The 22,650-nt window shown below is 38.0% G+C and overlaps 2 protein-coding genes across 6 annotated transcripts; one reads left to right on the top strand and one right to left on the bottom strand.

Moving 5' to 3' along the window:
- Positions 1-866: 866 nt before the first annotated feature.
- On the bottom strand, positions 867-6,289 carry LOC101162290 (kelch repeat and BTB domain-containing protein 12). Of its 5 annotated transcripts, none has more exons than XM_011477187.3 (10): positions 4,954-6,289; positions 4,674-4,855; positions 4,427-4,559; positions 3,717-3,950; positions 3,268-3,626; positions 3,128-3,187; positions 2,914-3,043; positions 1,858-2,005; positions 1,587-1,784; positions 867-1,400 (listed from the first exon to the last, which is right to left on the bottom strand). In XM_011477187.3, the coding sequence occupies exons 1-10, from the start codon at positions 5,119-5,121 to the stop codon at positions 1,252-1,254; spliced, it is 1,761 nt and encodes a 586-aa protein (XP_011475489.1). In that variant the 5' UTR covers positions 5,122-6,289; the 3' UTR covers positions 867-1,251. The 5 variants fall into 5 exon arrangements, with proteins under 5 accessions (XP_011475489.1, XP_011475487.1, XP_011475488.1 ...); XM_011477185.3 differs by having other exon boundaries at positions 2,914-3,187; positions 4,954-5,147; positions 6,155-6,287; XM_011477186.3 differs by having other exon boundaries at positions 2,914-3,187; positions 4,954-5,140; positions 6,155-6,287.
- Positions 6,290-12,741: 6,452 nt separating this feature from the next.
- On the top strand, positions 12,742-22,649 carry LOC101162048 (solute carrier family 26 member 6). The gene is made up of 19 exons (XM_011477184.3): positions 12,742-13,401; positions 14,142-14,281; positions 14,494-14,604; positions 14,686-14,858; positions 14,944-15,108; positions 16,881-17,033; positions 17,825-17,907; positions 18,270-18,417; positions 19,106-19,219; positions 19,366-19,443; positions 19,543-19,638; positions 19,721-19,827; positions 19,900-19,969; positions 20,437-20,529; positions 20,662-20,736; positions 20,816-21,145; positions 21,237-21,291; positions 21,425-21,552; positions 21,651-22,649. Exons 1-19 carry the CDS (start codon positions 13,262-13,264, stop codon positions 21,675-21,677), a joined length of 2,286 nt encoding a protein of 761 aa, XP_011475486.1. The 5' UTR covers positions 12,742-13,261; the 3' UTR covers positions 21,678-22,649.
- The last annotated feature ends 1 nt before the right edge of the window (position 22,650 follows it).

Genomic DNA, 22,650 nt, shown 5'->3' with positions numbered 1-22,650 from the left:
CACACAAGCATTCGAAAAGAGAATAAGCTACAAAAGCTAAATTTTAGATAGAATAAATTCGAACTGAATGACATATGAAGCCCAGTAAGAAGTATTTTTTAAATATTTCAAAGCAAATGGTTTGTATTATTTGAGTTTTACTTTTGTTTTGAGTTTTTACTTCATAGTTCATTTTTAATAACAGTGACGCATTAGCAGAAATTACTCATATTAGAAAGAAATGTTAACAAAATGGGAATACAATCTTTGTACAAGTTCTTTGGAGTCTAAAATCAAGTTTTCTATTGTTATGAATGAGGAGCAAAGGGATTCAGATTCAGGTTAATCATAATTTCCTTATTTCTAGATTATAACTCTATGTGACAAAAAATCTCGAGTGCTGATTTTGAAAAAAAACTTGCAATGATGTCGAACAAAGAAAAGTTTAAACAACTTCAAACTTGGTAAAATATCTCAAATTACTAAAACAGGATTTTAAATCTTTGCAGTGGATGAGGTGAATTTGAATTAATGCAAATGTAAGATGTGGGTTTAAACTATGATGTTTGAAAGAGACTAATTTTTGTTTGTGTTTATCTTGAGTCTTTTAAAAGGTGATTCTTAGATTAAATCTGTGCTCTATTTTGTACTATGAAATTTGACAATCTGTCAAACATTTCATGACAAGAAATGTACTGGACAAAAGGAAAAGCTGAATCAAAACAAGAGGCTTGAGAAAATGGAGCTGGGAAACAGTAGGCAGTTTATTTAATTTAAATAATTTAAATAAAAAATAATGAAAAACAACTGCTAAACTAAAATATGACACAGAAACAACAATTAAAACAGTCCAGATCAAATAAAAAACATTCAAATTACTGCAGTGAAGAAGAAAATTGAATGACTGAAATTATGAATTATATTTTTTTTAAATTTACATAATAATTTTGAAATTATTATTTGTTTTTTTATTTAGCAACATGTGTTAAACAGCATTAATTTGACTGCAGAATATGGCATCTATGTAGAAAATTGTCTCAACGTTAAAGGATTCATACAGTCAAATCAAATCTGACATAAATATTTTGTTAAATCATTGCTTTCTTGCAGCAGTTCAGTCAGATCTTTGCAAACATGTTGCATGGTAACACTTATTTGACAAGAGATGGAGTGAATCAAAGAACAAAATTGCACAAAAGTCTGGCAGGTCGTTAAGAGAACACTGTCACTTCACACCCACAGCAAGTGTTATCAGAGTGACAGAGAAAGGCATCATGGCGAGATGAGATCTCGAGGATTAAGGTTAGCAACCAGACAGACATCGTAAGTGTCATGCATTGCTGCTCGTCTCTCCAGCACAGTCCAAACGTTGTCTGCAGGATCTAACTCTAAAATCTCCTTGGTGATGATTTCATGGCGACCTGCAGCCAGGAAAGAAGGGAAGTTATTGTCTGCCATAATTCACTGCTTATCAGTCTGAATGGTTTTCTCTATGGCAATAAAAGTGTGCCTCTTGTTTGGTCAAAAAACTTGAGGTCAATGTGGTAGGGCCATAGTATGAATTCAAATAGACCCCAGAACCATAAAGACTTATCATTGATACTGACCTGCACCCTTGAAATATCCACAGAGGTAGATCTTTCTCTCAATTACTCCTATATTGGACGCATTTGTTCGAAGCGAGAGCAGGCCTGTAGGGAGTGTTGGTCCTGGCCTCCAGGTGTCTGCATCAATGTTGTATATCTCTACAGAGCTTAGACAATGGCGAGATTGTCCACCGTCCTCTCCATCACACCCTATACCCCCTGAAAACACCCACACAAAGAACTAATATGCAGAAAACCTGGACACAACACCACAGTTTTCTTATAGACTTACCTAAAATGTAGATTTCTCCATTGAGGAGAGCTGTGCCACAGCGGTACCTGGAGAACTTCATTCTGGCACACTCAGTCCACCTGTCTTTGGCAGCATCAAACCTAAACATTCTGTTACTGAGCTTGTCAAGCTCAGCATCGGGAAGATCCTGTCAAAGGATAACAATGAAGAAAAAAGTGGGGTAGCTTAAAAAATGTAAATCACTGAAAGAAACAGTTGCATTGATCTACCACTAGAGGGCGCCAAAGCAAAGAGGATTTTAAACGACAGAACGCAGATTAAGACCTAATTTACCCCAACTTTTTTGCTTAATTTCTCAGGCGAAAAAACAGATCATAATGCTTTTGACAACATAGTTGCACGCCTTTTAACCAGGACCAGAAAGAAGGAGCACTTGAAATCTTTGCACTGGCTTCCACTCAGCTTTAGGATCGATTTTAAAATTTCTTTGATAGTTTATAAATGATCAAATTGAATTGTAACTTCATTTTTATCAGAAGAGCGTTTAGTTTATGACCCTCCCAGAGCCCTCAGGTCTTCATGTGCAGGTCTGCTGTTGGTCCCATTGATAAGAACAAAAACCCTCAGCGAGACCACATTCCAGCCCTGTGGGCCTCGTCTGTGGAACAGCCTGCCTGAGGATGTGAGGGCTTCATCCGCTGTGAAGGTTTTTAAGAATAAAACTCATCTTTTTAGCTTAGCGTTAAAGTCGCTTTTACTTTCTCAAGTTTTAACTTGATTTTATGGACTGTTTAGCAGTTTCTTTATAGAATCTATATGTGTTTTGTATGTGTGTGTGTGTGGGGGGGGGCATCATGATGACTATTTTTACTATTATTTTTTGTTAATTATTTAATTTATGTACAGCATTTTGAAGTGTTCTGTGGGAGCAGGAAACATGATTAAAGTTGAATTTGAATTCTTTGAAACAGAATTAGCAAAAACAGAAAAACACATAATGCAGCCTCACTACCTGCTGGTATAGTTCTAGCAGAGCTGAACATTTCAGTTTAACTTGAGCAGTTCATGCACACCTGAGAAGAAAATGCCCTGTACCTGTGGTGTCCAGCCCCCCAGCACGTAAAGATGATCCTTTGAGCTCACGATGCAGTGGCAGGCTAAAGGGAGGGGCAGCGGAGCAAAGCTGAGCCAGCTGCCTTCTCTCTTCAGACACCATCTCTGCACACTGTCAGTGATCACGTAGTGATTATTCACTTTCATCTGACCACCTATCAGATAAAGGGCCTCCCCTAAATGCCCTAAAGCGTACATGTCCCTGTAAGGGGCGGAGCACACCTTCACCCATCTGTCCTCTTCTGAATCACTGTACCTGAAACAAATGAGGGCAGTTCAGATTATCTTAGTAGGAATGATATAAAGAGTAACACTTTCACATATCTGCACACAGACCTGTAGAAATCCAGTCTCTTCCTTCTGTCCTTATCCTCTGCTTCAACAACCACCACTATGCTGTTGTTCAGGCTCACTGCACCTGCAGTGATTTGGCCCGTACCTTCACAGCCTCTCAGCGGAGAGGCCATGTAGTAAGTCTTTCTATCCCGAGGGGCAAAACAAAAGCAGAGGTCAGCAAATCCCCCACGTCGAGCAGGAATACCCTCCCTGGTCACTCCCCCCAAACAGAGCAGCAGGTCAGTTGTCTCCATTCCATATCGAAGAGGCGGGCGAGGTGGAGCTGCTGTGTCACAGAGACCTGAGGTCTGGAGAGCAGCATCAATCATTCCAAAGCACTCAGCATCACGCAGCAGCACCTGGAGATTTTTTTCATAAAAGACTTTTCATCGTCTTATCTTTTGTTGCGTTTGCATAAAAGGTTTCCCCTGAGTTACATTCCTTCTCACCGGGTTCCTCCTCCTCGCTTTTCTAAGAAATCCAGGGTCTATGAGTTCCAGGCGCACGCGTCTAAGCAATTCCACAGCCTGGGCTTCACTGTGGGAGTCACCCCGATGCCTCTCCACCCAGCGCAGCACCAACTCCAGCACTACCTCCTCCTGCGATATGTTAAGGTCATCTGAACCCAGCAAATTCCCCAGACTTTGTGCATCCAGCTCCAGCACTTCTTCTTCCTCACATACCTCAAGTTTTCAAAACAACAAAAACAGTGCCTTCAAAATATGAACAAAACTGCAGACCAAAACTGTAAATTCTGCATTTAAATATTGACTATTTGACAATAAAAGAAAACATTCAAATCTATTTATGACAAGGACAAACCAGGAATATAAAAGTTGGAGGAAAACATATACTGTATTTGTGTAAAACAAATATTTCGGATAACTCTACTTCTAACCCTTGTGCTATCCTAGGCACTTTAACTTTGGGAGTTGGGTCATCTAGACCCACTAGACAGTGCACTGAACATTTTTTCTTCAATGATTTGTGATTCTCACTGGTGTCCATGGATTACATGAAATCTTTCCACCTTTCTCCACTTTTGTCATGGTAGGGAGAACACGTCAATGTAAGGATGAGGTCATCTAAGATAGCACAAGAGTTACATTTAAAAGCCCTAGAGCATTTGACACATCTTTTTAACGCTATATGCCACCACCTGTGAAAAGTGGTGACAAAGGTATCGTAATGCACAGTCTGCCAAATCCAAAGCTCCTAGATCTCTGGCCCAATGGTACAGGCCAACGCAGTTTGAAGGGTCCATCCAAGCCTCCATGTGGCTCTGACATAACCTTTATTCAACACACAGGAAAATAAATCATTATGTGCACACATCAGTGTTGGACAAGTATGTTCAACTTCTGTTAGAAAACCAAACTTTTGTGTCTTTAAGCTTCTTTACGCACTTGAAGGCTCTATCTATGTTGAACAGGAAAGCAGCAGCAGCCACGCCTTGGATGTTGCTGTTAGAGAGTGGGAGTTCACCCTGGTACATGTAGTTCAGCAGCAGTTCTAAGCTCTCTGCAGGAGTGTCTCTGAGAGGCACCTGCCCTCCTCGGGTCTCCTTCAGACCACATGTGAACATGGCCTGGACAGCAGGATTGTATGTTTCACACCACAATCTACATGTTTTGCACAAAAAAAAAAAAAATCAAATTTTATTATCTTTTAAAAAGTCCATTTTACCTGGAAGCAAGGACTGAAAGCAGACAGCACCACCTTGTGGCAAGGGAAGGGAATCCCATCTGCGAGCAGCACCACATCAGTGAGCTCCTCAGCAGCTCTCATCCTGTCCAGCTGCCTGAGCAGGAACAAGCTGTGCTCTCCTTGAGCAGACGGCTCCTCAGTATCCATGGATTCAGGGGATGGAGGTCTGTGAGCTCAGAAGTACACACAACAAGGACAAATGTAGTAACAACACACACACTGAATCTTTTTGTCTGAACTTTTTTATTAATTCTGCAGTAGACGAAATTTCCATTTGCAGTCTGATATTAAACAAACTTGAATTCACACACCACAGGGGTAGAATAATGTCCCTTTTTCCTCATTGAGTATCGGGTTGAGGTAGATCAAGTGCATTAGCAAATTATTAATCAAATATAGGACTTGTTTTTAGGATTTGTGGATGCAGGGAAGATGAACAAACCAAGGCCAGTTTTTTGAAAGGCAAAACTACACAAAAATCTTCTTGAACTGTTTTAGCCAATAAAGGAATTATATTAAGTTTGTTAGCTTAATAAATATGGTTAGGGTTTTGGTTTTGCTCATTTTTGCTCTTCCACACTCCAATCCAAAAATGTGCTAATGCACCATCAAACTGACCTGCCAATCCCAGATAAGCTCATTAGAAAATGGCTGGAAAATAAGCAGGGTTTCAGCTCTTTAAATCATGTTCATGCAGCCCTGCAGGACTGTGTGCACTTCAGTTTTTTAAAGACATGTTTTTTAAATGACAGATTTCCAACATTTCTTTCAAAACTGCTGAAAATACATAAATATTTGTTCTTCCAATAACCATTTGTCTTGTCTTTTACTTATTGTTGGAGGCAAGAATACCTATTGAAGAATGAATGTTGACTTGCATTACTAATCATTTAATGTTGAAGTTAATTCTGATTTTTGCACGTTTTCTCAGTTACAGAAGAAACCAATGAGTCAAAGTGGAGCCCTCTTGTCCAGTAATAAAGTGGTATGGTGCTGATGACCACAGCTGGTGAAGACCCCAACAATTAAAGAACTGACCCGATTTGTTTCTTCAGCTGTTAGACAGTGACACTGAGCTAGAGGTTGTCTTACTGGCATACACTGTAAGCTTAGCAGGAAGGAGACTACGTCACGTCAGCAGGTCAAAAGCCAAGCAGATGCAAAAAAGAAGATGTCATACCAGTTTTTTGGAGAAGTCATCCAACATTAAGATCCAGAAGTTTCTCATTAAAGATCACACTGATTTTTATATCTTGAATGGCCCCATGGGCTGGATTATTTTTGTCTGCTGACAAATCTGTTTTATGTTCTGTACTGTTGCTGCAGGAGGTTGGGGTGGGTTGGTGAGTGGGTGATGGGGAGGCATGTGGGGGTAACAGTACACTCACACGTAAATCAGTTTAAAATAGACTTGGAAAAGTCAGAGGAGCTGATGGTCTCTGATGGCAGTGCAGTGGGTAGCACTCTTGCCTCACAAAGAGAAGCCTGGTTCAAATGGGTCCTTTTTGCGTGGAGTTTGCATGTTTTTTCCTACATGTGCAAGTTTTCTCTGGAAAATCTGTCTTCTTTGCAGATTATAAAAACTTTATTTGGTGATTTTGAAATTGCCCCAAAGGTGTGAATGTGTGTGGTAGACTGTCTCAGAGTGACTTTGGGGTTTGATCTGCAAGTTGTGTATCTATCCTTTGCCTGACAGCAGCTGGGTAGACTCCAGCATCCCTGTGACCCTTCACAGGTATGAGCGGGAAAAGGAATTGGATGGATGTCTTTGATGATGCAAAAATCATGTAATCAGGGTTGATTAACACACATTTTAGTCCAACTTTATTATAAAACGTACTATTTGGTTTTCATAGCTTTGATGTCAAAGATCGTGATGCTTTCTTTTGTGTAAACATGTTATTATTTATGGCTAACTTTTATGTTCACAAAAGCATATTTTCCAATAAAAAACCTGATTTCTTTGTGTTCAAACTGGAACTGCAGCAATATTAAAATTTAATTTCAGCTTCAAATAATACAAAAGCTCAAAAAACAATTAACATTTGTAAATCTTTTGGAATAATGACATAAGTTTACCCTCGCATTTTCTCTTTTTATTTATTTTTTCTTTGTTTCTATGTTAAGTTCTATTTTCTTTATTTATTTTTATTTTGTATTCCCTTTTGTGATTGTTACTAATGATTAGAATCTTCCTAAGGATGTAACACGTTTATTCTGTATTCAGAATCGTATTGTACATTATATGTGCATAATTGTTGCATTTTTTTTGTTCTGTATGTTGCAATTGTTCAGTAAAAAAAAAAAAAAAAACATTTTAAAGACAACTTTAGTTAGCTTTCTATTCTTTTCAATAGTTGGCATATAAGTTTGTGCAAAAGTCAGCAATCACACCCTTACTATCCCTGAAAATCTGAGATAGCTTTTTTTAAAAGTATGATATCTTCATGTCATTTGTTATCAGACACCTGTGCTATTATGCAACAATGACACATGAACGCCCTTGAATTTATTCTGCTATAAAATGACATTGGAGCCACAGATCTTTAGGATCTGACCAGACTATTCTCTGCTGATGCTCCCAGGACTTCCTCTTAACAGTCTAATGAAGTTATATAAGCCATTTTATCTTTTCTATCAAGAAATGACAGACTCCTCGGGAGACTGAGATTCATTTCATTGATATCGTGACGAAAACAAGCTTTTTACTCTTGATAGTGGAAGAATTCACTTCAAGAAAGCCTTATCCACACATCAGGGCGTCTGCATAAACAGCTTTCTTACAAAGCTGTTTTGATTGTAACTTAAAACGAAATTCTCTTGAAGACGTCTTGATTTGATTTGTTTTATTTTACACAGTTTGCTGAAGCCGTTTACAAATAATTAGTTAAAGGAATAAGTCAGATGTTCTAAAATATGTGTTTACAACCCAGTGCATTCACGCATGCGAATGTGCACATGAGCATGAGGATCAAGTCACTTGGCTTCACAAACAAAGATGTGATTTTACTGTCCTGGTGCCATGTAATACCATCTGACTTTATTGGAAAACAGCTTTATTGTCAAAGGAAGACATCTTACGCTTTAAGTTACAGAGTTCCTTTAAAGCCCGTTTTATGATTAAATGGTCTTTTTGGTCGTGAAGATCTATGAATAAGTTATGAAGACACAATGATTCAAGTAAAACATTCACAGAAGTGGATACATGCCAGAAACATGGTGTGAGTTTTCATACGCCGTTAACACACGTCTTAGAGTGTCATGAAGCATGTCCTCTTCCTGGCAAAGGGACTGGAGGTGGCTTGACTCTCCAGACAGAACAACTCCTGAGTGAGAGTTCTTGAGCGCTGCTTTTACGCTCTGTCAAGCATGCAGTGCTCCATGATCGCTAGACCTATGTTAATGTGCTGTTGTCTCCAGTGTTGCTCATTAATGACACATGTTGTGGACGGGTATGAACAAGTTTTGAGTAAAAAATTGTTGTCAACAAATTTGGGTAAATGTGGTAAATTCAGCCTGACAATGACAACTGTTTAAAAAGCATCTCTTCTTCAAACAATTAATTACACTGGAATCTAACTTTTACATAAGTTTACTTAGAACTTAAAATGTTTCTACTTAAAATGTTTCTATTGACTTCAACACTTCATATGATTAGACAAGCATCGTAGATTCTTTCTTTCAATGGTTTCTTTTTTTCGTTTTTTTGAAGAACATTTAAACCTGGTTAGGTCAGCAGCAACAGTACAAAATCAGTTTAGTCCCTGAAAGATGCATGTTTGCATGGTGTTTTTTTTTTAGAGTAATTCTTACTCCTTGATGTGGTTTTCCATTCAACAAAACTTCTATCCTCCATATTTTAAAATATATTTGAAGGAGTTATTCAGGTTTTTGCAACAATTATAACAAGTTTGATCAACACGTTAAATCGGAAAATAACTCAAATTCTTCTATTTCTCTTTAAGAGGAACAGCTTTTTGTCAAACCATTTTGACTGCATTCATTTTTTGTTTTAGGGTTTTCCCCTTATTGCAGTAACTTAAATATTTTGTATGGAGGGCAGGAGGGGGGCATAAGGAATGATGGCAAATAAAAACAACAGAGAGGAAGCCCATTGCAATTGAAAGGGTTAGGGTTAGGGTTAAGGCCCGTACACACCGGGACGAATATTCGCCAGGCGTTATTCGCCAGCGTTTTTCGCCACGTTTTTTGTGTTCACACCCAGGCGATTTTCGCTGACGATGAGCCGAGCGAACATGCAATTTCATTTCCTGACATTAGATGGCGCTTAATGTAAACAGAAATACTCCTGTACACAAAGTGGCGCTGCGCAACTTTACGCTTCTTAAAGTCGCTTTTCACTCAGAAGAAGAGAGCAATTATTTACGCGCTTGTCAGAATAATACAAAGAAAACATGAATATTTCAAGCACCAGTTGCTCCAACTGGTGCTTGGTTCGGGGATATTTTAGAATGTCCGTCATTATTTCTTCGCGGCAGTGTAGACGCTACTTGGCGTCTATCTTCTTCGCTGGTATGTGTGCTCAGCAAGGCAGTTTTGTGTTTGAGCGCCCCCAAGTTGTGTTTTACTGTAACTTCAAAAGCTCCAGACACGTGTGCAAAAGCGCCATTCTCATTGGTCGAATAGATTTCGACGCGAGGCGTCAAAAAAAAAAATAAAACGAACCCGAGGCGTTTTTTTTTTCTTTTGACGCTTTGACGCGTGGCGTTTTTTTGCGTCGGTGTGCACACTCTCATTGGGGCCCCTTTGTTTAGTCACGAGGCGTTAAACGTCGGCGAAAATCGTCCCGGTGTGTACGGGCCTTTAGGGTTAGAGTTAGGGTTAGGGTCTTGGACTTGGGCCCCTTTTGAACTAACCGATTCAATTTAAAGGACATTTCTCCCATTGTTTTTGACGTACATTTTTAGGGAAGAATCCAAATGCAAAGGAATCAAAAGGACCCTGTTTTTTAGACAAAAAGTCACTCCGGAGTATAAGTCACTGCAGCAGAAAAAAAAAAGCATAATAAAGAAGACAAATATCGTATATAAGTCCCACATTTGGGGGGAATGTATACAGGTCTTGAAAGGCAAATCATTATAACCAAATAGATAACAATAACAGATTGAATATCTGGACGTCTCCCTAGAATCACCTGAGCACAACAGCTATTGCCCAAAATAACTAGTAACAAGGTATGCTTTGGAACCAGAGCATGAGTTAAGTCAGTAAAAATGATGATTTGTGCTCATTGAAGTGAGCCTTCTTCTCACCATCCTCAATCACCAGACATTTTAATGATTTTATGACTATGAACTATTATGAATTAGAACATGAAAGACCAGAGCCATGGAAATTTCATGGAAAAGACCTAAAGGTTTACATGAGAGTTATCTAATACTATCCTTAGGCTAAGTTTCTTTTTAACATTTATTGCATGACTTGGACATAAAGATTAAACATATATGGAAAAAAAAGGAAAATTTGCAAGAACACAGGGTGAAAATGACACTAACTTTGACCCTCATCTTTTTAAGACTTTCAATCTGAAAAATGTTCATGAATCATTCAATATCATGTTTTCATCTGCCTCAACTTGACTTTGTTCTCACTAAAGAAAGAATGTGAATAGAGAAAATCCCCTCATGGTGACATTATATACATTTTCATGCTCTCTTATTCATGCTCTCTTATTCTTATTCTATCCACAAAATATTTTGTGTTACTTGCTTCTAAATTTCAAAATCATCAGTTCAGTCTCAGTTACTATATTTGGTTAGTTGCTCTATTTATATCCTCAGCTAAAACTTTTCCAGGTAATAGAATCAGAAAAAAACTGACCTATGACACCTAAAAAGTTACAATTTAACACTTAAAGCAAATATTACTTCACTTTTGTTTCTTGTTAGGAAAAACACTTCTTTAGCTTTTTTCCTTTAGACAGAAGTGAATGCAGGAAAAGAGGTGTCTGCTGCTTTCTGTTTGTTGAAAAAGTCCAGTCATTTTGTGTAAAATACGTTTTTTGTGGGGTACTTTCATTATGGAAAGAGGTGGTGTTGGTACGTTTATTTTCTTTGTGGAAGGAAATGTGAAGTTTTGCCCTCAGCTACTATCCATATTAAGCAATAAGCTCTATTAATAAATAAAAAAGCAAAATATGAACGTTTTTGTTAAAAACAAAAATAGAACTCTGCATGACTGAGTCAAGAACATAAAGAAAAACAGCTCCAAACAGCACAAATCAATTGCTCAATCATCAAGTCTGGTAATGTTAAAGTGGAAAGTTTCCTCCCAAAGGGTCATATATGTTCTTAATGTGCTGTTATGTATCTGCTTGAGAAGGTTCTGGAAAAAGTTAATGTTTACTTTAAATTGATGTTCTCACAGTTCAGGCCAATTATGCTCTCAGTTCTGCAGTGTCATTGGAATGTCCTCTTGTTTTAAACACATGGGCTCACACGTGCCTGAGTGAGGCCCAGGTTAATATGTGGAAGGATGTTTTCTCTATCGCTCATCTTTTGAGTTAGTTTTTTTTTTTTTTTGGTGTTATAAAAATGAAATGTCATCCTATGTTTCACTTTAAAGCTCTTATGCAACTCCTAAGGGCAGTGGGTGATTATTGCGTGATACACTTCACAAACACACCTTTAAAAGCATCGAAAGCAGGTGGAAGAGCTTTTTCAAAATTGAAAGAGCACTGATATGAAATATTCAGTACCAGCATAATAGTTCTTCTTGGAAAAATAAAACAAATAAAAAATGCATTGAATAGGATCATGCACGATTAATTTTTCTTGATGTTTGCAACTTGACCAGGACCCTCCCTTTCAGTAAAACACATCCAGAACAAGGAGTAGTTATAAAAACCTGAAGTGTCTTTATTGTGCAGCGTGTTCTCTGCAAAAAATGTTGGACTGATAGGCCACACAGCTATCAAGGACAAAAGCAACAGTCAATGAAAACCCTGAAGCAGACATAAACCCTTGTTTGAGGTTTTTATTACTGTTTCAATGCTTTTTTATTTTTCCTTTTTACTGTTTTACATGTTTTCGGTCTTCAGAGTAAACTGGCTTATCTCCTATTTTAGGAAATCTTTTAGCAATAAAGACAGAAAGTCTTCTGATAACATTTTACTTCATTCTTTTAACCATCTCAAACCGGAACAATAAAAATGAAAAAAGAGAAAGTGTTTAACAATTTTGCAGTTAAGGTGCAGATTATAGCTTGTTCTTCTGCTTATCACACATTTTTAGTTTTTATGCATTTTCCATTTCTAAAAAAGAAAACATTACAAAAAAAAAAAAAGAAAGAAAACATCAGAAGCACTAAATAGAAGGGAGACCAGGCAACCCAGTACACCGTGTGCTCAAACAAAAATTACAGTAGTGATGTGTGATTCTATTCTATTCTTTTTTTTTTTTTTTTTTTTACAAAAGTAGTTTTATGTCATTCTTTAAGTAGGTGCTAAAGCTTTCTGGACAGAGATTTTTTTATTTTATTTTAAACAAAGAAAGCAAAATTTCATATTTGTTTCACGACATCCGTCAGGTTACAGTCACACCTGTCAAATACCAATCTTGTATACTTCACCGTGGAAGAAAGGAGTAAACTCAATGTTGTGTTGGGTATTGGTAGCCAAATGGAGGAGATCAAGACTGGTGGATTAACATCTAATTTAATAACAAAGCTAAAACATAATGAAAAGCAAACCCTTTACATGCAAATATGCAAAATACAAAAAAATGACATTGTGCTTTGGACCAGCTTTCTGATATGAAAGCATTACAACTTCATGTACAGATAAAAAACACACATCTGCAGCTATAAAGATACGATTTTTCGGTTGATGCTGAGGATACTAACAGTTTTATCCATGAACCTTTCATGAGAACAAGAACAATACCACAAGACTGATTTTTATATTTTTAATAGAAACGTGTTTATAGGTGTGAAGTCACTTGTAAATTTTCTGCATTAGTTTGAAGGTTTGCAAGTTAGCAGTTTTCCAAGTTTGGTTGAGTAAATTAACCCACATGGACAAAGATTCATTTACTAAAGTGTGTATGCAGATGAAGTACGGGAAGGATGTGCGGGGGCTTTTTTCACACAGTTAAGGAGGGAATGGTCACTCCCACAGCTCAAAAAGAAACACACACTGTCACTCAGTCAAAACATTTGCTGAAGGGATACTTGCAAAGATCAGCATTCAAAGGACCCCACAGACAAAGAGCACACTGGGAAATAGAGATTTACAGATTTTTGTTGAATCTGTAGAACATATGGAAGGATGGAAAGAATTGACCGGTCACCAGTGAAGTATGCTGTGCACAGGGATGTCCTGGATGAGTTGGGACTGGAAGAAGTGGCTCAAAAAGGGACGTGGTCCATTAAACCAACTGTGGGAGAAAAATTGAAGGAGTCACTGAGGTAAAATCCTGAGGATATACATTATGAGGTTGGACAAGACCTGACTGTTCAGAACGGAAATTTCCTTTTAAATAAAAAAAAAGAATGCAATTTTCTGTCGTCCACCAGTTAGGAAGATAAAAATAAAAGTCATTTAGCTTAACTTTTATTTTTAAATGTAAGTTGTTTTTTTGTTTTTATGTGCACTTTCTCATCTCAATACAAAAGGAAATTTGTGTCTCAGTGTGCTGGTGGTATCTGTGTTTGCAGATAAATGTGCTGCAGGTGGTAAAAGTCACAAGTTTCCCTCACCTCTTTGGTGATAAGAAGAATATAATGAATGCATCTGCGTTGCGTCATCACACAAACATTTACCATACAGTCTTTTGTATTATGGGTTCAAACACACAAGCAATGAGTCAGTTTCCATAGCCACAAAATCCGATAACTAGGCATATTGGTTTCTATACTTCAATGCATTACATAATTTTATTCTAAAGTGTGTGTATCCAGAGATTTAAGACTTTCTGTTTTACTTTGTTTCATATTTTGTCTCGTATTGCTGCAAAAGTAATCAAATTAATTATGAGGAAACTCAACAGAATAATCAAATAACGGATGTTAGGCTACAATGTCCACATAATCAATAATCTGATAACTCAAGATATCAGACAATGATTATTTATCTCCACTCTTACATGCTTAATAATGTGCCAACATCATGCGGGTCTGATGTAAATGGTTGTGCATTTTTACTGCAGGTGTTCGGTGCCATCGCTGAAGCACATACTTCTGACCTGGATTCCTATTCTCAGCTGGCTGCCCAAATACTCTTTCAGAGAAAATATCTTGGGAGATGTGGTGTCCGGCTGCAGTGTGGGCATCATGCACCTTCCCCAGGGTTTGTATCTTGGATTTTTGAGTATAATCCTTAAACCTTTGCAGAGCTTTAAATATTGAAGCTAGGTTCATTGTTTCAGGATTCTATTTCCTCTATAAGCAAAAGAAGAGAGTCCCATAAATTGCTTCATCTTATCTTTAAAAAATCAAAACTGCACAAATACATTTGCTGCTTGTTATTATTTGATGAAAAAACTGTCTTCATTTCCTCAGGTATGGCGTATGCTCTTCTGGCTTCGTTACGCCCTGTCTATGGTCTTTATACTTCTCTTTTTCCGGTGCTCGTCTACGTGGTCTTTGGTACTTCCAGACACGTCTCTATAGGTGAGTGGGAACATCTGAATGAAACAAAAAGACTTGATCCTTCTGTATTTTGTTCAGGATGCCGGTGTTTCATTTCTTCAGGTACCTTTGCTGTAATAAGCATCATGGTTGGGAGTGTGACAGAACGGCTGGCACCAGACGAGGCTTTTTATTTTAATGGAACCAATGGTTCTCTGACTGTAAACATTGATGCCAGGGACGCATACAGAGTACAGATGGCGTGCTCTGTCACACTCCTGAGTGGGATCTTTCAGGTGTGTGTTTCCTCTTGAATTCCCTCCAATCACACTCACATCTGTGCTCATTTTCATTTTTTAAGTGTAAGTTTTCCTCTGGAAGATTCTTTTAGGTGTGGTGAGATTCGGTTTCGTGGCCACCTACCTGTCAGAGCCACTTGTTCGGGGTTACACTACAGGAGCTGCATGCCATGTGTGCGTCTCTCAGCTCAAATACCTGTTTGGGGTGAAACCGGCTCGCTTCACAGGCCCGTTCTCACTTATTTATGTGAGTATGCTAGGAGGAGTTTGATTTGATTTGCAAAAATGAATAATGAACATTTAGATTCAAAACTAAAGTGGTAACTTTGATTTACAAATCTAAAAATTGTCAGGCTAGACAAAAGTAGATGAGAGTCTAAAAACAAACAAACAACAGCTGGAATGTTTCGTCTGTTAAAAGCAAATATGGTTTTCATTTGCCTTTTCTTTTTAATTGCCTGTTTGTTTGTTTTTTGCTACCTATTGCTTTTTTTCTAATTAAATAGTGAAAAGCAGATGAAAAAATCTATTTTTATTTTTTTTAACTGATCGGTGATGAAGAAGCAATACTCTTCTGTACTAATACACACTTACCCTTCCTATATGATGGCTCACTTGTAACCAGTTTGCCTTTTGGAAATTCCAGAATTTTTACATTTGGGTTGTTTAATTAGTTCTCAGCAGAAGCACAGATATTACATTCAAACTGTCACTTAGTAGTTTTCATGCAAACAAAAAGTCTGGTTAATTCAACTGGTTGAGCTGATGGCCCCTGCATGAAGGTTGGAAGTCCTCAGTGCTGTTAGTGCACATTTACATTTGAACAGATCTCCTTTTACTGCAGTTCTGTCCACTTTTCTGTTTTATCTCTGTCAAAATAAAGGCTAGATTTGGTTTCCAAATACATTTTAGTTCCTACAAATTTCTGTTGAGAGACAAAGGTTTGCAACTTACCTTAACCAATTCCAATATGAAGTGTTACAAAAAGATGGCAGACATATTTCATGTCCTGCTCTTTTAAATGTTTGAGTGAAGCTCAACATAAAATGACGATGGGGTTGCAACATCAAAGCTAGAAACTCAAAGAAGCTGAATAACTCAATAAAGAGGACTGGTTCTGTGTGGGGGTGTCTGGGAGCTCTGGAGCTAGATTGCAAAGAAAAATGTTGCATAAAGGGCATGCATAATGAAAAACACTGCACACCCTCTGCACAAGGTACTGATAAAGTAAATAAAACATAGACTTTTCAGGCCTGCGTCAGCACTGGCTGTTGCAGATAATCCTTCCTTACCCCCAGCAAGCATGAACTGTTCGTAAACCTACTGACGATTCAGAATGACAGTGCAGACTGAGAATGAGAAAGGTTGTCAACAGGAAGATATGTGCTAATATTTAAGCCTGCAAATCACACTTTGCGCTCAGGCCCTTTCTCTCCTTTACACTTTGTGGCTCAGTTTTAGCTCAGTGGAGTTAAAGTGGTTCCTTTAATGTTTAATATTTAAGTGCTGCTTTCCATGTGTCACACAGGCTCACAGTTGGGCAACCTAACAAATTGGAGTGAATGTGGATTACAGTCTGTCCAGTGCATGAAGCTGCAGCATCAGATATTTAATGTCAGTACATTTAAGGCACACCCTCTTGTATAAAAAACATTAAAGTCATGAGAAACTATCATGCAGTGGGATGCAACTCACTTATCTCCACATTCTGCCAACAAATTGATCAGGGTTTTAAATCGGTGTCTAGAGCCAAAACAGCTAACTAGACATTGGTCCCAAATGAAAAAGTACCTTGCAAGTTGTTTGAGAAAAATAATGCGTGTTTTGCAGTGAAAAAGGGAAAGGGTCATACTCCAGTTTGCCTTCATAGACGTTGCTGAGGAATACCAAAAGGACATTATTTTATGTAGGACATTATTCTTGCTGCATTTACTGAAAGGAAGTAGTGTTTTTGTTCTTTTAACATCTGTTTTTACTTCTCTACTATCTCTTCTCTCTCTCCCTTTAATTTCTTTCTAGACTATTGTGGACATATGCAGACTGCTGCCTCAGACTAGAGTGCCAGAGCTGGTGGTCAGCTTGGTGGCGCTGGCTGTTCTCATTGTGGTCAAAGAAATCAATGCGTGCTACAGTAAAAAACTTCCCCTGCCTGTTCCTATAGAGCTCATAGTGGTGAGTCCTCCTCTAACATTTGTTTTCCTTCTTTTTATAACAACATTAGAGAGCCACATCATTTTTATATATAAAAAAAATCCTATCCACGATAGAAAAACAGATTTTTGTTTTATTTCTTACAAGAAAAGAAAAAGACCTAATTAATTTATTTAATATGGTAGCATAATAATTTCATGTTATTTACTTTGGTAAATTCTATAAAGTTGAAGTTTGCCATGACATCAGGCTACAAAAATACCTACATTAAGAAATAATATGTGGATTAATAGAGTTCCGGCACACATGCGAGAGGATAAGAAGCATCCAAGCAGATTTCTACCAAAACAGACAAAACAGACCAAACTACTATTCATCAAAAAAACAAAAAAAACTTTTATCTTTTAGATGAAAGTTTGTATTTCACACAAAAATACAATAACAGGAGGCTGTTAAATGCTCTTTTAGCTACTTTTAAAGATACTTTTTGTAAGTAAAGACTTAATATTTTCAGTCACAGAGATGCTGCTTTCAGCAAATGGTCATGGCTTCAAGGAAGGCATTATTCATGAATTCTGTACATTGCAAATATAGGGGCGCAAATATTTGCCTCCATGAATACAGACATTCATGAAACTGAGCAGTGGTTCATCATGCCTCTGGCCGTGAGTGTTTTCATTTGGGTCCACCAGGGGGCACAACAGTTGAAACCACTGAGAGATTGTTGTGGGTTCACCACAGTGGATATTTGTGTGCAAAAGTTACAGTTCAAACAATGTTTTTGTGCTGAAATAACACTGCTTTTATAACAGGTAATTGGAGCCACAATCATCATTCACTTCTGTGGAGTGCGTGAGGACTACCTTATTGATGTAGTTGGAGAAATTCCAAGTGGGTAAGCGAAACTTGGATTGAAGTAAATGTGGAGAAGGAGGGGGAAAAAATGAAAAATAGCCAACAGCTTGAATTTTCAGACACAGAGGTTTCTTATTTCATTGCAAGAAAAGTAAAGTCAATGTTAAAAAAGTTTCTATTGCCTCTGTGTACAGCTGGATTTCATGAGGTTTTGTAAAAACACCGCTCAGATTTGTAGTTTTTCTAGAGATTTTTTCTAAACTGGTAGCAATTATTTGTTAATATAAAAAGTCAGAGTCTCTAAAGCAACAATCTTGTAATGTAGTTTCATCTACGTGATTATAATTCTTTGTGTTTATAACAAATAAAACCTAAACAGTTTGACCTTCTGTGATGTTTCAGGCTTAAGGCTCCTCGGACTCCAGATGTCACATTTTTCTCACAGTTAATTGGTGACGCCATTGCTGTGGCCATCGTATCGTATGCCATCACCATTTCCCTGGGCAAAACATTTGCCCTCAAATATGGTTACAAGGTGGACAGCAACCAGGTGAGGTACACTGTCTTTCACACACAATATTTTTCATGTCTTATATTACCCCAGACTACACTTCCACCACTCTCTGTCAGGGGTGTCACATCACTGAAAGAGTGACAGATGCTGGCCCTGAATCAAGCCTCACTTTGACTGCTGTTCTGGTTTATATTCAGTTTATTCCTAGCATAAAAATGGGTAAAACTACATATCCCATCACTTCTGGTGTGCAATTATGGCTCAGCAAGGGCAACACAATATGAATAAACTTCTAAACATAAACTAATCATTAACTTTAAATTATTGGGTTTACCTTTAAAAAATTAGGAGCTGGATTATGATCATTTTTAGTGTTATACAAAAGATACAGCAGATTTATGGATGTCAGACGGATTTATCTTAGAGTAACTTGTTATGCAACAGACCAAAAAAATGTGGAGTGAAGCAAGACGTGGAGCCTGTTTTTTCTTTATTCTTCCTCTTCTGATCATTTGCAAACACAAACAAGAATGATTTAGTTTTATGTAATACTTTGTTTGACCTGACCATAAATACATTGAATAAAATATTACTGTCACGACAATCAAAACTCAAGCAGAAAAATCCGCCATTCTAAAAAAAAAAATGCTGTAAATCCGTTTTTTCATTAAGGATCTTAGCCTTAATGAACATTAACCTTTTGTTTCTATTTTTTACTTTCCAGGAGCTGATTGCTGTGGGTTTAAGTAACACAATTGGAAGTTTTTTTCAGTGTTACGCTGTGACGGCCTCATTGTCTCGAAGCCTCGTCCAAGAGAGCACAGGCGGCAATACACAAGTAATAAGATCAAACATCACAAAAAGAAAGAGAAAAATAAACTTTCTATTTGATATCTTTTCATTACCTAAATGGTTCATATTATGGTAGCCTATAACCACTGAATTGGCCTGCTAGTGTTTTTCTAACATTTATTGCTTTTTCAGATTGCTGGAGTGGTCTCCTCTCTCCTTATGCTGATCATGGTTATAAGAATTGGTTCCCTCTTTGAAGATCTTCCAAAGGTGAAACTGTCCTTTTAAGCACAATCCTCTCCTATCTGTCATTTTTGAACAAAATGAGGACGCTCTGAGAACCTTTGTCTTGTGTGTTTTCTTCCTCAGGCGGTTTTGTCAACAATAGTGTTTGTAAATTTAAAAGGCATGTTTCGGCAGTTCATGGATGTCCCCCTTCTGTGGAAAACAAATAAAGTCGACTTGGTGAGACTCCAGCTGACTTGCCCACTTTGATGTGTTACTGCTCCTTCCTGCGCTGTTGCTGATGTCCCGCTGTGTTATGCAGCTCGTGTGGCTGGTAACCTTTATAAGCACTGTCCTGTTCAACCTGGACCTGGGTCTGGCGTTGTCCGTCGGCTTTTCCATGCTCACCTTCATCTTCAAAACACAGCTGTAAGTGCACACATCCAGGTATCAGATTTTCGGTTAAACCAGCACATTTCACCAAATTTTTGTGTCTTTCAGACCTCACTACTCCATCTTAGGCAATGTTCCAAGCACTGACCTCTATCTGGACACAGAGGCCTTTAAACAGGTGAAAATGTTGCTCACTTATTTCCATACAGCTAAAGGCTGCACCTTTGTTAATGTGGATAAAACCTGCGGTTTGCAAATGCCTTTCATGTAGGAGAGGTCATTATTCTCATGGCAATACAATTGGTACAGTTTTTTAAATACAATTGATAACTTCTTATTTTCGCCTCTTCAGGTTCTCTGTGAAGCGTGTACTCCATTGTCACGCTACAACAGATTTGTCAGGAAACATTTTTTAACGTGGATTTCATTTGTCATGTTTTCAAAATGTGTTTTTTATTTGTTTAGAGGTCTTTGAATTCCAAAAAGGAAAGTTACATGTAGGTGACACTGACCTGCTTTAGACCAACCCTTTAGTCCTGATATCAAGAAGTGTGTTATTATTTGTCAAACATATAAAAATGTACTTCATTTTATCTAATTTAATGATAAATAACTAAACTTCACATCTGGATTTTTTCTATCCAGGTTAAAGAGATCCCAGGAATTAAAATCTTCCGTTCATCTGCAACCATCTGCTTCACCAACGCTGAGCTGTATTTGGAGGCCCTTCAGCAGAGAGTGTGTATAAGTGTGCCCATTGATGGGTGATGTAATCATTGTCTGTTGTTTATAGCACTCCTAATTGCTTTAACTATATCTTCCTGACTTTCTCTCCTCCATCCTAACTGAGATGGTTGGCCTTTTGTGCAGAGTGGGCTTGATGTTAGGAAGCTGCAGATGGAAAAGAAGAAACGTGCAAAACAGGAAAAGATGGCTAAAAAAGAGGTAAAGAAATCGGTAATTGAAATTCATGTCATTCTTCAGTTGGATTTGGATAAAGTTACTAGCTATTGTTTCCAAACAGAAAGATCTGCTTGATCATCCCTGCAATTCCACATCCTCCTCCAAAGTTTCCGAGCTGAATAAGGAGAAGAACCTAAGTATGCATAAAGATGTGGCTATATTCCTCACCAACACATCTTCAAATGGCTTTGGCCATGTGAACAGTGCTTATCAATACGACGCAACAACATCTGAGATAGACTCAGGTTGCCATGGTGAAAACAACCTCACCCCCATTTCATATGAACATGAGAAGGATGGAAGGACCTGCATGTCTGTCACTCACAGCATCATCTTGGACATTTCCACAACTGGCTTTGTGGACACAGTCACAGTGAAGATGCTGAAAAATGTATGCTTGTGTTTAAAAATTTCACAAAATCAGTGATATGTCTGACTGATGTATATTATCAATAAAAACATTTTTTTTATTTCTCCTTCAGATTTTCGGGGATTTTGCGGATGTTGATGTGGACATTTATTTAGCCGGCTGCCAAGGTAAGCAAACTAAACTGACAGTACAGCACAGAAACTTTCGAGTAAATCAAGATGCCAGATTTATCTTCTTTGCTCGTGTTTTACGAGAAAGTTGAAACTTTTTGCCTTTCTATGTGACTTGTAAACCTCTAAGCATGCGTAGTGGAACAGCTGGAGAAGGCGGCCTTCTTTGAATCGATTCCAAAGACCAGGCTGTTTGTCACAGTTCATGATGCAGTCCTTCACATCCTAAGGAAGCTGGGGCAAACAGACATCATTCTTGTAAGTGATCATAATCTTGACACTGCAGGAATCCTTTCTTTTGATAGCTGTGGCGTTAGACTATGACATTTCCATGCTCTCTTGTGCTTGTTCTACAGGATGCTTCTTGCGACACCCAAATGTGACCAGCAGGAGTCACTTAGCTTCAGACCAACCAGTCTTTCTTCCCTCTTTTTTTTTTGTGTTCACCATCGGTTGCCCACTGTCTCCTCCCCTTTTTACTGAGGGAGAAGGCCCAACCTTGACATGGCGGATTGTTGCCATGGAGACACAGGGAGCAGTTGCTAGGGCAACAGGCTTTTTATGATATGGTCTAATGAGATGGCCAGCAATACGTCATTGCAGCTCTCGCTCTGTTGTGCGTGTGAGGCAGCGAAAGGGTGGGGGTTGAGTGGGAGAACGTATCCCTGCACTAATAGAAGTCTGTATTTATAGCACCTCAGAGAGTGGAGTGCAAGTCTGAGGGGAGATGCATATTTTCACGTTAAACAGACACTTGTTCCCACCTATGACTGCGTCTTTTGGTCACTTTAATTCCAAATGTCCCCTACAGTGGAATAAAAGCTTTTCTATAGCTGTGACCTTGACCTCCGGTCACAGCTTTTAGGTCCAACGTAACCCCGGAGCGCCGCAGTAATCAGTGGAACGAATGACGCAGTTTTTATATTTTTAGTGTGCAGAGACTTTTCCTAAAACTTGAGTGTGTACATAACATGCACACACAGTTTTTTTTTATTATTATTATTGTTTAAACCATTAGGAGCTAAATATAGTTAAGGAATGCACAACACTGACATTATACCTTTAAATAACTTACTGGAAGCATTTTAATGTATATTTTCTAAACTATTTAAATGTAGTGCATTCTTAGAGGGTCTAAACTAGGCTAGATTTTCTGTGTGCTGTATGTTTTGTGTAAGGCAGTTTCCTAATCAAACATAATATGCAGAATATATTTGTGCTCCAGGATCTTTGAGAAATGACGATAAATCTGATGAAAACTAGAGCTGTAAACCAATAAAAAGGGGATTAAAAGAGTGGACATATTTTTAACTTTAAATAATTAAAAAAATGTAAATAAAGGTCCAGAAAAGGTCC

Source organism: Oryzias latipes, chromosome 7 (assembly GCF_002234675.1).
Source record: "Oryzias latipes chromosome 7, ASM223467v1".
NCBI lineage: Eukaryota > Metazoa > Chordata > Actinopteri > Beloniformes > Adrianichthyidae > Oryzias > Oryzias latipes.
Note: the sequence above shows the minus strand (reverse complement) of the source record. Positions and strands in the feature narration are given on the sequence as shown.